The following is a 16728-nucleotide window of genomic DNA, read 5'->3' as shown; positions in this document are numbered from 1 at the left end:
ACTCAGTGCTTGCGATAGCGTTTTATAATGTGAACAAAGCCATATTCATAAGGTTAAGTGTGCATGGTGATTGAGCAGTGCCTGGGGAGCTTCTGCCTCTGGCTGTGCCAAGCAAAACCTAAACCACTGTCTCAGTTGCTGCTTCTTGCATTCAGCAAACCATATTAAGCAATAATAAATTGGTGCAGGGGAGCATTTCCAAGTAAAGTAGGAAACAGGTGAAAATGAACAATCATTATCTGCTCTCTCCCACACTGCTGCTTATTTGGGCTTGATGAACAGTGAAAGTAGTAGGTAAGTCCCACCCTACCTTATTATTTGTATTCACCAAGCACAGTCAAGAGATAAAGGTGCGTGTGGGTGCAGCTCAGGTGCCAGTGTATAATTGCCCATTATCTATTTTTATTTTCTTTTTGCACCTCAGATTCCAAGTATGATGCTCTGAATTAGCAGGCATAATTAATTTCCAAGCAGTAGCTTACACATGGCACAGCACATTTATATTTACACCTATATCTAGAACACACACAAAGGTATAAAAGGTGATTTCAATAAGTTACATGTATGCTAAGTTATTTAAGCTTAGTATATCAGTAGTTGATATCAATAGTAGAAATAGATCTGCAGGCACTTTCAAAACACAACAGAGTTTACAAAATGCTCTGTGATTTATGGGTTTCTTGCACTAAGTAGACTTTACAATCTGATCTAAAGTAAGTGCGGCAGAATTAACAACAAAAGAAAAAGTATTCCAAAATGTTTTGCTTTGAAGTAAAACTACAAGGTCACAAATTTGAGAATTGTTACAAAAAGCACCTGCTTCCCAATTGTATGGGGTTTTATGGTAATACTTTTAAATGCATTTCCTTTTTTATATCTTGGTTAATGATTTGTCACAGATTTCCTAATGTTGTCAGCCAGCTGGTAAAATATTCAAAACAGGTAAAGAGTTGGCACATCCAAAGAAATATCTTTATTAGTTACATGAAAAAGCATAGGGCCAATGTTTTGGAGCAATGTTTTCTTGATCCTCTAGTGAGACAACACTATAATTCTGTTAACCGCTAAAATATGTCATTAGGGAGAAAATGGACAATCTAATATGGTGTGCACCACTTCACAACACACCCTTGTTTGTTACACATATAAAGGGTGTCAGCTGCCAGAGTAAATTAAAGCGGAATATAACCCTGCATTTCAACTTTGCTCTAAAACATTATTTACAGCATATTATATGCAACCAGCATTTTTTTTTTACTAGACCAGCATTGGAAGGGTTAAACACAGAGGTTTAAAGTTCTGTGGAGAGATATGCAGAAGTCAGATGGATAAATTTAACTAAAAAAAATGTAACTAGTAATAAATGTTACACACTCTTTGGCTGTCCTCCAGCTCCTTCTCAGAGAGTGAGTCACATGCCACACTTAGATACATTTATGTAAACAAAATGTATCTATGTCAGCTTCGGATGCGTCTGCAGTTCTGTCCAGGAACGTAAAAGCTCTGTGTAACCCTTCCAATGCTGGTCTAGTAAAAAAAAAAAATATGCTGGTTGCATATAATATACTGTAAATAATGTTTTAGAGCAAAGTTGGAATGCAGGGTTATATTCTGCTTTAAGAGAGCAAAAGCCCCCCTGCCTCCCACCGTTCAGTTCCCTGGACACAATACAGTACTGTTCAGCTTCCTTTCAACTAGTTAAAAAACATAAACATATAACATCTTTTTAATAGGCCTTCACGGCTTACAAGATAAAATCAAATGTACAGGATGAAAACTTGAACTCTGCATATAATGGGTATCTTTGCCTCTTATGGTACTGGTCCTTAAGCTCCATGTTTTCAGGCAGCCGTCTGTCCATATGTCGAATGTCAAACTGTAACAGTGTGCATCCCAAAGCACCAGAGCTCTATCTGCTTCGGTTGCTGGTACTCTTTACTAGGGAGGATCAATGAGATGTAAATCATTTTGAGCTGATGCAGGATTATGCAAATTTTCTATGCACATTCATGCAGTTTGAAAATTAATCAAATGTTCCCTCAACAGGATGTGATTGGTTCATTTTTAAGCTGCATACATTTGCATACAACATTTGCATAATACTGCATCAACTTGAAATTATTTGCATCTCCTTGACTATCCTTAAAGGAAAATATCAATTCACATATTTTTTTCAATTGACACATGAATTGTTTGGGAAGTGCTGCTAAGTACTGGTGTATACATTTTAGTAGCAACTTCATTGTTTACTGTTATCAAAATACTTTCAAACTTTACGGACGCCAAAACTGACGGCTGACTGAGCCATGAGGAGAGGGGAAATTCCCCTCACACTTGATCAGTTAACTCTATGTGTAGCTCTGTGTGTGACAGAGAAGAGAGCTCCCAACAACTGCAGTTCCTGTGTCCTGTGTTTCTGACTGAAGTGTCTGAAGAGAGCAGAGGAAATGTAACTAATTGTCACAGCTTTTCATACTGTTTTTGCTTTCAGAGTTTGATATGTTTGATATTTGCTTTCTGTAGTCTGATATGCAACTCTGGCTGTGCATTGAAGCAGATACCCCTTCTGCAATTGATTTTGTCCCAATATAGCTAAATCCTACCCTCAATAAATTACAGCTTTTGCCTCTGATATTTAACATGAAAAGTAGGAAAATGTTTACACAGCTACTTAGACATTATTTGCACACTGTCATTTTCGAACACTTAGGTATTGATAGTATTCCTTTAAGGTGCTACATGGTACAATTTTTAATTTTTCTCCGATTAAAGAATTTAGTTTGATTATTCCGTTAGATTGAATAAAGATTTTTCCAAAAGGTCTGATCGGATTTTTATAGGAAAAAAACGGGATAATCGTTCATTTTTCTTGATTGGGGGAAAAAAAAAAAGGATTCTTTTCAACTTTCATTCAATTGTTTTGGTAAAAAAAACGGGAAAATTTAACACTTTTATTGTACCTTGCATGGGTCCATTACGCTTTACAACATGTGTCATGCACAAGGGTGTGTTGTGAAGTGATGCTGGTCATATGAAGTTCTCCTTTTTCTTCGTAAGGGCGTAATTTACCAGCTGGCAAAATGACATTAGAAGACCGAGGAGTGTCGCATACTTGCCAGAGGCACGGCTGTTTTCTGATTATATTTACAACTGTTTGATAGCTTGTGAACTAGGTGAACTATTGGAAGGTGGTGAATGCAGTTACCACACAAGATTAAATACTGATACCATGTTAATCCCTTGGCATGTAGACCAACATCTTCAAAGTGGTTACAGACAAGTGCTTTGGAGATTCTAAGGTTGCTTTTGTACAGAATTTTCGGCATGTGTGGCTTAGGTCTGACTAAAAAGAAAAAAATTCTAAATTTTTTAAATTGAACTGAAAATCAATATTTGTACATTTACGATCTTTATTAATGAAAAAGTTAAGTGCTACATTTTTTTTCTGAAAAAAAAAAAAAGAGAAAGAATTTATTAGTATTTCATATAACTTTAATGATACCAGTAATATAGGATCGGTCTTGGGTTTTGCATGATCAATTACGACAAGATACAATCCACTCATGTGAACTGGAACTTCATGTTTCATAGAAACAGTTGCCAATGTGTGAAACTCTCACAAACATTTATAAAAACCTCTTTAGAACTGACCTCTGTAAAACAAGAACTACCCAAAAGCATTAGTAAACCTTGATCTAAACAGTGATCCATCCTAGGTGAATATATTACTCTATTACTAAAGATAGCACTTTATAAAGGTTGGATAAATCTATATAATCGGGAGGTAGATTTTTGGAAATATTAAAATTTTGGCACTGTTACATGTATATATTAAGTGATATGGCTAATAACATTAACAGGTCCATTTCCCAGAGCATGTTTACATTAAAAGATCTCTTTATTTAGCACTAAATAGCTTGATTAATATAATGCCTCATTTAGTGTGTCTAATTTACAGTTAATCAATTCATTTTAATCTAAAACCTCCCAAAATACTGCAGCATTTAATAGGTTTTAGAGGCATGATCCCAATAGAACTATAATTATAAAAATCTTACTTTGCTCTTTGCCAAATAATATATATTTTTTACCCAGAGAAGATTTCTGTAAAATAGAAAATAAGTCTATTTCAAATATAAAGCCCTAGGTTTGACCAACATATTTCATACGTATTTTATTCATTTTTGTAACCACAAAAATAACACAAAGCAGAGCACTGATGGCATAAAAATATGCAAACTGCAAAAATAAGACAAAGGCATTGAGGCCATATAATGCTTACTCCACATATATCAGCAACAATAAAATAGAATTTTTACCAGACTTTCTATATATTCATAGATTTTTCTCTTAGAAAACTGTAATAATCCAGGGCAGAGGTCTGACAGTGCAACAATTATACATGCGTTTCAATATAAGAATGTGTATGAGACAGAGACTGAATGAGGGCATCTACTTCCGAAGAAGCACTTTCACAGTCCTTTGCTTCACTTTTCTGACAGATGTCCAGAAAAAGATCAAGGTATAACTGCTTCCATTCTTGAAAGTCTCTAGATGTGAAATCAGGATTCTCCAGAAGTTTATCAATAATAGCTACTTCTCCTTCTTTGGCCTGAAAAATTGAAAAACAAAAACAATACCTTAGAAATAAAGGGATTGAACAGTATTTTTCCCTAAGCTTTTTATTATTATTATTTTTTTTTAATAATCCTTCATTTTAATTGTATTCATTGCACAGGGTGGGCCATTTATATGGATACATCTTAATAAAATGGTAATGGTTGGTGATATAAACTTCCTGTTTGTGGCACATTAGTATATGTGAGGGGGAAACTGTTCAAGATGGGTGGTGACCATGGCGGCCATTTTGAAGCTGGCCATTTTGAATGAACGAACTGAATGTTCTGGGCCTGGCAGTGGCACACACACAGTATAAATTAGCAAGGCTGTCTATGCAACACAAGTGTCAGTGGGACACACAGAAAAAAAAATAGATCTCAAGAACAAGATTAGCTCTCAAAAGAGTTGTTGTGGGGTGCTATTTTAGCAATAAGAATCATCCAGGAGCAAGCTAAGAAGCCTACAAGAGCCTAACTAATCTTTCCCTATAAGAGTCTGCCAGCAGCTGTCCCTTCTCTCACTACTGCAGGCACACGATTGAGTGTAATGGCCAGCGTTGCCTGCCTTTTATAAGGGGGGGGGGTGGCTCCAGGAGTGAGTGTAGCCTGATTGGCTACAATGTGCCTGCTGACTGATGTAGAGGGTCAAAGTTGACCCTAATGGTGCACTATGGGGGCAAACCGAACTTCCGGAAAAGTTCGCCTTAGATGGCGAGTGCGAACCACCCAAAGTTTGCCGGCGAATCATTTGGGCCATCTCTTGACAATCCATCACAACTGGCAGCACATTGAACACATTTTATAAGTGGTCAGAAACTTGTAAATAACTCATGAAAGAATAAAGTTACATTAAAATCAAGCACACCATTGTTTTTCTTGTGAAATTCCCATAAAGTTTGATCTGTCATATGGCCGCCATGGTCACCACCCATCTTGAACAGTTTCCCCCTCACATATACTAATGTGCCACAAACAGGAAGTTAATATCACCAACCATTCCCATTTTATTAAGGTGTATCCATATAAATGGCCCACCCTGTAGACAATGATAAAAATATAATTTACCCAATTACCTAATGTAAACAGCAGGTGGCAGATCCTTCAATTCTCTTTTTTAAATGACAACTGAAGTGAGAGGAATATGAAGGCTGCCATATTTAATTCCTTTTAACCATTGATTAGTTTGTGAGCTCCTCTTAGGGATAGTTCGTAGCATGACTATATACTCTGTACATTGCTGTGAAACATGTCAGCGCTCTATATAAATCTTAAATAATACCACCACCAGTTGCCTGGCAGCCCTGCTGATCTATTTGGCTGCAGTACTGTTGAATCACACACATGAAACAAGCACACAGTAAATCTTGTCAGATCTGACAATGTCAAAAACACCTGATCTGCTGCATGCTTGTTTGGAGTCTGTGGCTTAAAGAGGAACTGTAACATAAAAATATCCCCTGGGGGGTACTCACCTCGGGTGGGGGAAGCCTCCGGATCCTAATGAGGCTTCCCACGCCGTCCTCCATCCGTCAGGGGTCTCGCTGCAGCCCTCCGTGGAGTCCGGGCAGCGGTGACGTCATTATTTACCTTCCTGGCTCCTGCGCAGGCGCTCTGACGGCTGTCGGCTCCAAACTACACGGAAATACCCGATCGCCGTCGGGTCCGCTCTACTGCGCAGGCGCAAGTTTCCTGCGCCTGCGCAGTAGAGCGGACCCGAATGAAATCGGGTATTTCCGTGTAGTTCGGAATGGAAAGCCGCCACAGCGCCCCCGCTGGAGCCAGCAAAGGTAAATATTGAAATGACAGTCGGCACAGTCGCCGGCTGTTCGGAGGGCTGCGGAGAGACCCCCGTGGGACAGAGGACGGCGTGGGAAGCCTCATTAGGATCCGGAGGCTTCCCCCACCCGAGGTGAGTACCCCCCAGGGGATGTTTTGAATGTTACAGAGTCTCTTTAAAGTATTAGACTTCTCCAAAGGAATCCAGCACAGCTCTTTTACAAATTTGCTTTATCAGATCTTAACCAGTTCGGCCTATCTGGACGAGCTTACTCGTCCAGATAGGCACTGCTGCTGCCGCCGCCGCATGGTGCGCGCGATCAGTGAATGGGAATATAGTTCACATTCACCGATCTAACTTATCCCGCAGAAAAACCAACGCTTTCTATTCAGAGAGCGCAGTATTTCTGCCCCCAGGAAACTTCTCCTCTTTTTAGTTCTTGGATGCGAGATCGTTCGCATCCAGGACTTTTTTTTTACTGTAGTAAATAGTAAACTGCACCCACATACATTTTTAATTAAACAATTCTATTATTTTACATTTAAAATTAGCAGTTTCCCTCCCACACCAAAAATTACCCACATACTTTTTTTATTAAAAAATAAATAAAAGAAAATACAATAAAAAAAACAAAAACAACATAATTAGTTACCCAAGGGTCTTAACTTTTTAAATATGCATGTCAAGAGAATATGTTATATTTAAAATTATAAGCTTATAAATAGTGATGGACGCAAATTGAAAAAATGCACCTTTATTTCTAAATAAAATATCGGCACCATAAATTGTGATAGGAACATCATTTAAACGGTGTAATAACCGGGACAGATGGGCAAATAAAATACATGAGTTTTAATTACAGTACCGTATATTGATTTCAAACTAGAATGGCCAAAAACTGAGAAATAATGAATTTTCTTCATTTCTTTCTTAAAGAGAACCCGAGGTGGGTTTGAAGAATATTATCTGCATACAGAGGCTGGATCTGCCTATACAGCACAGCTTCTGTTGCTATCCCAAACCCCCCTAAGGTCCCCCTGCACTCTGCAATCCGTCATAAATCACAGCCACACTGCTGACAAACAGCTTGTCAGAACTGGCTGTGTTTATCTCTATAGTGTCAGTCTGCTGCTCTCCCCGCCTCCTGCAGAACTCCAGTCCCCGCCTGCATCCCTTCCCTCCCTGCTGATTGGAGGGAAGGGACGGGGGCAGGGACCGGAGCTATGCAGGAGGCGGGGGAGCAGCTGAGACTGACACTACAGATGTAAACACAGCCTCACAGCACGGCTGTGATTTATGAGGGATTGCAGAGTGCAGGGGGACCTTAGTGGGGTTTGGGATAGCAACAGAGGCTGGGCTGTATAGGCAGATCGAGCATCTGTATGCAGATAACATTCTTTAAACACACCTCGGGTTCTCTTTAATCTTCCTGTTAAAATGGATTTAGAAAAAAATAATTCTTAGCAAAATGTACTACCCAAAGAAAGCCTAATTAGTGGCGGAAAACACAAGATATAGATCAATTAATTGTGATAAGTAGCAATAAAGTTATTGGCGAATGAATGGGAGGTGAACGTTGCTCGGATGCATGAGGTTTTCGACACTGCGGTGCTGAACCGGTTAATAGAATAGGTACAAAAGAAAAAGCTGCACTATGCAGCTTTTATTTTAGTACCTCTAATAAATCTAATAGATCTAATAAAGCAAATTTGTAAAAGAGCTGTGCTGGATTCCTTTGGAGAAGTTGGATTGAAAGCCCTGCTAGTACACGGGTGAATCCGTAGCATGCCTAAGTACCCTTCATCGCTTGGAGTGCTGTCCCTGATCACTTTTAGTCAGCTAAAAGTATTAGAACCAGAGGATCAACCGGACAGCCAGGCAACTGGTATTATTTAAAAGGAAATAAGCATGGCAGCTTCCATATCCTATTCGCTTCAGTTGTCCTTGAAAATGCTCCTCCGTTCTACCAGCAAATAGAGTTTCTTGATAAAATAAATTAATTTGTTTTATTAAAGAGACTCCGTAACAAAAATTGCATCCTGTTTTTTATCATCCTACAAGTTCCAAAAGCTATTCTAATGTGTTCTGGCTTACTGCAGCACTTTCTGCTATCACAGTCTCTGTAATAAATCAATGTATCTTTCCCCTGTCAGACTTGTCGGCCTGTGTCTGGAAGGGATGCCAAGTTCTTCAGTGTTGTGGTTCTGCTATGAACTCCCCCTTCCAGGCCCCTCTATGCACACTGCCTGTGTATTATTTAGATAAGGGCAGCTTCTCTCTTCTCTCTTATCTTTTACAAGCTGGATAAATCGTCCTCTGAGCTGGCTGGGCTTTCACATACTGAGGAAATTCAGACAAGGGCAAAGCTGTTTGCAGGAAGAAAAGAGCAGCCTAAAACTTCAGTGCATGAGAGATGCAGGGGGAAAGAAACACACAATGAACTCTTGAGATTCAAAAGGAAGGGTGTATACAGCCTGGAGGGGTGGAGCCCTAAAGGGGGTTGTGACCCTAACCATCCAATTGGAGAGCCTGGGATAGATCTGATCCTAGGGAATGATGGGTAATGTAGTCCCTGATAACACACAAAGTAGAGCCAATAGACAGTGAGCTTAGAAACGAGCTAAAGAGCTCAGCGAATGGCGCTCACTGAATCATATGGTCATGTGATGTGAAAACTGTTTAAAAGCGTCTGCAGGCTCCTATTAGCTAAGCTCCTGATGAGTCCAAGTGACGAAACTAGTCGGGCGGCGCTGTAGGAGCCGGTCAGACGCTGGATCACCTCGAGGATTGTTTTATATGCACATTTTAACTGGATGTTTGTAAGTGCACTTGCTCTTTTTAATATATTTTATTAAATGGAATTACGCTATGGTACACCTGTTTGAGCCCTAGATCATTTCTTTGCTGACACAAGAGAAAGTCATCACAACAAGCTAGAGCTGCTGGTCTATGAAGGGTCGGCCATATTATCTGGTGAGAGGCTTGAGTGCATAGCTGGTGGAGGCACTTTAGGGTGACCCGTGAGTGGAGTGGGAGCACTGGTGGTGCTGGATAGTGTATGCTCTGTAAACGGTATCACACTATTGCTGTGTCTCTCTTTCATATGACATGTATACACACATCTGAGGAGTCCTATATCAGTGGAGGAGTTCGTGTGCTGGCATGGTCCAAAAACGTCATTGCTAATCGTTAGTGGTTGGCCTATTGTTCCGGTGAGAATATATCATTACTGCTATGAACTGTATATGAAGAATTATTGCTTGGACTATTAACTGGATACCTGTGGATCACACCTATTGAGGGTGTTGTGGACTTTTTAAATGTGGAATCTTGTGTATTAATATGTGGGTTGTTGAGCGCTGTTTCCATAGAATAGAAATGAGTTGTAACTTGCTTGGCATATTCAATTAAATCAGCTTCAGTGTTGGGCGCCTTGCACACTGTGTCTGTTGTGCCACATCACAAGTGACAGTATCGTTTCATAACAACGTGATACAGTCGTGGGGCTCTGTCATCTAAATAATACCAGCTCACATGGTCCATGGCATGACAGGACACTGCAAGAGGGGGTATGTATTTTACCTCCTCTTGCAAAGTCCCCTTGTTCTTGTCAAGTACAAGAAACTCATCCTCACCTCATGCTTGGGAAGATGAAGGTAACTAACCCGACACAGAGCTAGGCTCTGGGAAGGACTTGGCCTCTTGTTAACTAAAAATATGATGTCCTCCAGTTGTCCGCTCTCTCCCAGGTAAATCCGTAGTTTCTGACTGGAGTCTGACTAGATTAGCTGCATTCTTGTTTCAGGTGTGTGATCTAGACACTACTGCATACAAACAGATCAGTGGGACAGCCAAGCAACTGGTATTGTTTAGAGGAAATAATTATGGCAGCCATCATGTGCTTCTCACGTCAGGTGTACTTAAAACAATCACCACCCCTTAATGCTGGCGATTGTCATCATTGAACTGTGCCAATGTTTCCTTGCCCACACACATTTGTAGCACAAAAAGCAGGTCTGGTCTGATATTTAATACTTATTAAAAAAAGAAAGCCTTTTATTGCAGCATGAGCCCTGGTCAGAAGCTCTGTAATCTGTTGAAGTGACCGTGGCTCCTGTCAAGCTGCAGCGCAGTACAGCTCTCATTTGGTTGTGTGAAGATTCATGCACATTCTGATACAAGTAAACAGTTGCTAGAAAATAGAGCTTAGTGGAAGCTGCAGGTCCAGGGGCGCCTCTAGCCATTTTGTCACTCCAGGCGAGAAATCCTGTGGACCCCCCCCCGGTAGTTGCCCCCCAGCCCTATACCCCCCACCCCCGTGGTGAACACCACCCCCAAGCCCCCCCCCCCCCCCCCCCGAAATAAAACGTAATGCCGCAGCGTTTCACCAGAATAACAGAAAATACACTTATTGCGGCATGGGTTCACCAGAAAATAGTTGTAATGAAACAGAGCGTTTCACCAGAAAATACACTTATTGCAGCATGCACTCACACCGACCACACACACTATACACACACACACCACACTATATACACACACCCACACACACACACACCCACACACCCACACCCACACCCACACACACTACCGACAGACACACTATGCTGCTACACTCAGTCACCACGCAGCTACCAGTAGCAGAGAGAGAGAGGGGAGTTTAGACAGGCCAGCAATACGAGTGGGGGAAGTGCATGCAACCAGGCTAGCTCTCTGACGGCTGTCTGCCTCTGTTCCTGTGAGTACTAGGTAAGAGGTACTTGCTTGAAGGAACTGTTCAGAATGAATGAATCAGTTATGAGTCAAGACTTACTCATTACTGCAGTTCCTTCTTTGAATCATTGAGCTGAAGGAACTGAATGAATCAGTGAATAAGTTATAGGTGAAGAGGCAGGACTCAGGACTCAGGAGCTGCTGCTGTAATCATATCCTTGAGTGAGCTGTGAGGAGTTTTTTCTCTCACTGACTCATTACTGTGGTCCTTCTTTGAATCATTGAGCCTAATGGCTCATACACACGGGTTACAACTGTCGCCGCAACCACGTCGCACGCGCGTGTTGCGGCGACAGGTCCCGTGTGTATAACGCACGCGTCACGAACCGTCGCTAGTCAGAGCTGTCGGCAGGCGATTGGCACAGCCAATCGCTGGCAACAGCTGTCGCCGCAACTTTGCAGCTCCTGAGTCCTGCCTCTTCACCTATAACTTATTCACTGATTCATTCAGTTCCTTCAGCTCAATGATTCAAAGAAGGAACTGCAGTAATGAGTAAGTCTTGACTCATAACTGATTCATTCATTCTGAACAGTTCCTTCAAGCAACTAGTCCTGTCGCTAGTCCGCCGTGTGTATGCGGACTAGCAACAGGAACCCACTTACCATGGACGGAGCTTCCGGCGGGGGGAGGAACCTTCGGCAACAGCTTCCGCCACATCTCTGTCCCTCTGTGCGCCGTGTGTACGGCTGCTGCACAGAGGGACCTGGCGACGAGCTGTCGCTGAGCTGTTGCGCACACGTCCCCGGTGTGCTAGCAACAAGCTACAGTGGTACCCCGTGTGTACCCACCATAAGGAACTGAATGAATCAGTGAATCAGTTATGAGTTGAGTCAGGCGCTGCTGTTGCTGCTGCTGCTGTAATCTGATCTCTGAGTGAGCTGAAAGGCAATTCTTCTCTCACTACTCAGTGCAGCTGTGCCTCTCCCTCCTCCTGCGCTCCAGGCAAACATTCGTGGTTGTGGTTGAGATGGCAGTGCAGCAGTCCTTGCTGAAAACATATTTCCCTTGGTGCCCAGTGCCCACATTAAAATAATAAAAAGAATGCACGGTTTATTTCTGCTACTAAGTCATAGTGATAAGAATACAATCTTTCTTTTTATACAATTCATCAATTCGTCATCATTCATCTGGGAGGTAGAAATCATTTGACCAAATGACAGCCACTAGATTCCATCAGTTTACAGGTTATTAACCTTCCAACGACCGCGTCACGCTGATGGGTGTGAACACGGTGGCTTCCCCAGGACTGCCTAACGCCAATTAATGTCAAGTCCTGGGGGAGTGTTTTGCATCTCCGCTTGAATGACGGAGCTCTGCTCATCAGTCTTCCAGCGGCGATCACTGCTAGAACATTGTTAGATGACAAAACCGCCGTCTATTTACATTGTACAGTGCTTCGATCTACAGCAGTGCTGTACTGGGGACAGCCGTGTGGCACGAGAGCGATTTGCTCTCATAGAGAGAGAGAGAGAGAGAGAGAGATGTACATATGTTACGGCCAGAACTCGAAGTTTGGCCACTTCGGGTTCTGGCCGGCCAATGTGCGAAGTGGCCACTGCGCTGCGGCGAATGTGCGAAAATAAATGTTTCCTAAAAGATTAATGTATCTTCCAGCCGTCTCGGTGCGGCCAAATGTAACAATGTAGCAGATGAAGCCGCCGGCAGGAGAGATGAAGCTCTCCTCCCCCCTGCCGTCTAATCCCTGGTACAGCGCTGCGATCAGCAGCAGCGCTGTACTGGGGACAGCCGTGTGACATGGCTGTCCTCTCCAGAGGCACAGGGGTGATCGGCTGTCATAGGCTGAAGCCTATGACAGCTGATCACGGCGATTGGCTGGCGGGGGGAGGGAGGGAGGGTGGAATACATTAGTAAAAAATACACAAAAATAAACAAACAAACACCTGGGGGGCGATCAGACCCCACCAACAGAGAGCTCTGTTGGTGGGGAGAAAAGGGGGGGGGAATCACTAGTGTGCTGTGTCATGTGGCCCTGCAACTTGGCCTGAAAGCTGCAGTGGCCAATTTCTCAAAAAATGGCTTGGTCTTGGGGGGGGGGGGGGGGGGGGGTTAATACTGCAGTCCTCAAGTGATAAGAATGTATTTCCCAGATTTTATCAGCATGTGGACTGTAAAGCATGTGGACAGAGGAGAAAAACATATTTGACCATCTCTATACAAAGGGATACAAAAGGGACTGAAGGAACTTATAAGGGATAGAAATACAGCTTTTAAACTAGGATTCACAGAAGCTTATTGTGCAGCCAGAGCTAGTCTAAAAAAGGCATCTAATATGCAAAACTTAAGTATAAACAAAGGATTGGGAAAGATTTAGAAAATAATTCAAACCCAAAGAAGATGTGGCAAAGCATTCAACTATTCACATATTACAAAAAGAAGAATGGCACACAGTACACACTGGCCAATAACAACCCAGCCTAGCAGAGGAACGTAATTACTTATTTACTAGATTTGAACAAGACATCAATCAGCCTCCAGTTAACTTTGGGCCCACTACAGACTCACAGCCTTTAGTGCTTCATATACATAAAGTGCGCCAGGCACTCAGAAATATCAACACCAGGAAATCTGCAGGTCTGGATGGTGTGCAAGGACGTGTGCTCCAGGCCAGTGCTGGACAACTAGCAGAAGTTCTTACACAAATATCCAACCTCTCTCTCTTCTTGCGTATAGTCCCCTCATGCCTGAAATCCATGACCATTGTGCCAGTTCCAAAAAATAATAGGCTAACCTGCCTTAATGACTACTGACCAGTTGCTCTCACCCCGTCATCGCCAAAGTGCTTTGAATGACTGGTAGACGCACAAATCAAAGCCTCCATACCAGCAAATATAAAAAACACCAGTTTGCTTACCAAACAAATAGATCAACTGAGGACACCATCTGTGTAGCTCTCCATACTGCCTTCCCACACCTAGAAAAGCCCAACACTTATGTTAGGATGCTCCTTGACTAAAGCTTGGCATTTAACACCATCATACCTAGCAAGCCAATCAACAATCTCAATGCACTAGGTCTTGCTCCCTCCATATGCAGCTGGCTATTGGACTTTCTTACAAATTGCTCTCAAGCCGTCAAATTAGGAAAACACACATCCTCCACCCTTACCCTGAGCACTGGTGTGCCACAGGGATGTGTACTAAGTCCTCTCCTCTGCGCACTTTTCACCCATAACTGCCAGCCTATCCATAACTCAAACATGGTGAAGTTTGCAGATGGTACAACCATCATTGGGCTTATATCAGACAATGAGGGAGCTGCATACAGAGAAGAAGTTAGGAACCTGACTGCATGTTATGACATTAACAAACTGTTATTAAATACAGAAAAAGACCAAAGCAGTTATTCTGGACTTTAGGACCACCAAAGAGACCAATCACATACCGATAATGATTAATGCAGAGGCTGTGGAGAGAGTTTCCAGCTTTAAGTTTTTGGGAGTAATCGCAGAGAACCTGTCCTGGGCTGACAATGCTTTAGCCGTAACTGGCAAAGCACAACAATGCCTCTACTTTTTGAGAAAACTAAGGAGCGCTAAGCTTCCGCAAAAACTGCTGGTTCATTTCTACAGATGCACTATAGAAAGCGTTTTGACCAATTGCATGATTAGACACCTACAGTAAAGCAGTCTTATGAACACCATTATGGATGGCATTCTAGATCCATACCGTTTTGTATTTTAACATGACATTCATTAAAAGAAGAAGTTGTGACTTAGAATTATAATAAATGTCGGTAAAACACAAATCACACAGCCCACTGATCATCACAAGCTAAAGGTTCTTACGGTTTTTTTTTATCTAAAAGAAAATAATGATTGTTGTCTGCTATAGTTTCATGTTCAAAAGAACTCCGAGTAATTGGCAAGTCTATGATATTGCCCATTGAAAATGCTAACTTTGTACTTAGAGGGCACCGAAGTTCATTCGTGCTGTACCATTCAACTTCATTATAAATACTAAACAAAAAAAAACGTGTTGTGTCATGATACCAAATATAGGATACAGGAGAATATTTACATGATGCCTTTTCACAGATTATTAAAATAAATAATATCAACAGCATCCAAATTATAATGGAGTCTTCATTATTACACTATATATTTTGAGGTCTAATACAGAATTAACCATACACTCTGACTTCTGTTTACAATTTGCATCTAGTAAACACCCACCTCTGTACAGCAACTAATGGTAAAGTTTAGCATAAGGATGTTATGTCAGGTAAACCTTTTCCTTAAAGGAGAACTTCAGTTAAGAACTCAAACCAAGACAAACCCTTTCCATAACTTATATAAGTGGTCATACTTTTTTTTCTGTTCTGATTTAGAGTGAGCCCCAAAAGTTCCTACACTGAAAGGTAACTCGGACACTTTCACCTCTCAGCAGTTACACAAATAACCATTGTTAAATCAATCAAAAGTCTATCTTGGTCTCAGAAGAGATGAATGGATAACTCGCCCCCAACTGAAAAGTTTGAATGTAGTTTAATTAAAGTTGGCCTTGCATCTTCCCTGTCCCCACAGTAAGGCTGCAATTGAGGAGTCTTCCTCCCCTCCTACTGTCTTCAGAGTTTGTCTCTATATCCCGTTGCATCCCTGTAAAATTCTTGCATATACCATCTTTTTTGCAATGAACACTTTGCAATGACTCAAGAGGTTGACCCTCAGGGAGGTAGCCATGTGAAAAGAAGGGATTGTCAATGTTGGGGGTGTGGACAGATGCAGAGCAGTGTTCCAGGATTGGTCACATGCACAGACAAGTACACTTTAGAGAAAATAAATATTTTGCGACAACAAAGCAACTCTTTGTCAAGGAAAGTATAAATTATACAACTATGCTCTCTTGTTACCCACCACACTGAATATGTTAACTTCATCAAGCATCAGATCCTTCAGCCAGTAGAGCACCATAAAAGCAAGACGTTTTAAATTAAGAGGATACAATTTATTGAATAACTTAAAAGAATCAGAGTAAGCAAGACCCTATTTGGATGCCTTGTTTCAATGAAGGCATCGTAATGACGAATAAAGGTTTTAAAAAAAAAATCTATGTACTCCTTTTAATGTTTTGTGCTTTAACAACTTCTCAGCATACAGGATTCAAATATGAAGAAGGCTGCACAGCTAAAAGCTTACCCTTAGCCAATAAATGGTATCATCTTGATTAAAAACTTCTTGCTGATCCTTCAGCCAGAGGGTCTTTTAAAGCGGAATATAACCCTGCATTTCAACTTTGCTCTAAAACATTATTTACAGTATATTATATGCAACCAGCATTTTTTTTTTACTAGACCAGTATTGGAAGGGTTACACAGGGCTTTAAAGTCCCTGGAGATTTTTGCAGACGCATCCGAACTTGAGTTAGATACTTTTTGTTTACACAAATGTATCTAAGTGTTTATTGTGACTCATCTCTCTCACTGAGAAGGAGTTGGAAGACAGCCAAAGAGTGTGTAACATTTCTAAATATATACATATAACTAAATAGAATGTAACTATCTGAACGTCTGCTCGGAACTTAAAACCTCTGTGTTTAACC

The 16728-nt window shown here is 41.4% G+C and overlaps 1 protein-coding gene across 7 annotated transcripts in view; it reads right to left on the bottom strand.

The window, feature by feature from the left end:
- Window positions 1-4147: 4147 nt before the first annotated feature.
- CNKSR2 (connector enhancer of kinase suppressor of Ras 2) overlaps window positions 4148-16728 on the bottom strand; it is a 496515-nt gene continuing 483934 nt past the window's right edge. For 6 of the 7 annotated variants that reach the window (XM_068270009.1, XM_068270010.1, XM_068270012.1 and 3 more), the window contains one exon: window positions 4148-4612. In XM_068270009.1, coding sequence (XP_068126110.1) covers window positions 4397-4612 — 216 coding nt within the window. In that variant the 3' untranslated portion in view covers window positions 4148-4396. The remainder of the gene's footprint in view (window positions 4613-16728) is intronic. The other variant, XM_068270015.1, reaches the window with a different exon arrangement.

Source organism: Hyperolius riggenbachi, chromosome 2, assembly GCF_040937935.1.
Source record: "Hyperolius riggenbachi isolate aHypRig1 chromosome 2, aHypRig1.pri, whole genome shotgun sequence".
NCBI classification, from domain to species: domain Eukaryota; kingdom Metazoa; phylum Chordata; class Amphibia; order Anura; family Hyperoliidae; genus Hyperolius; species Hyperolius riggenbachi.
The sequence above is the reverse complement of the archived record's forward strand: the minus strand, read 5'-3'. Positions and strand labels throughout refer to the sequence as shown.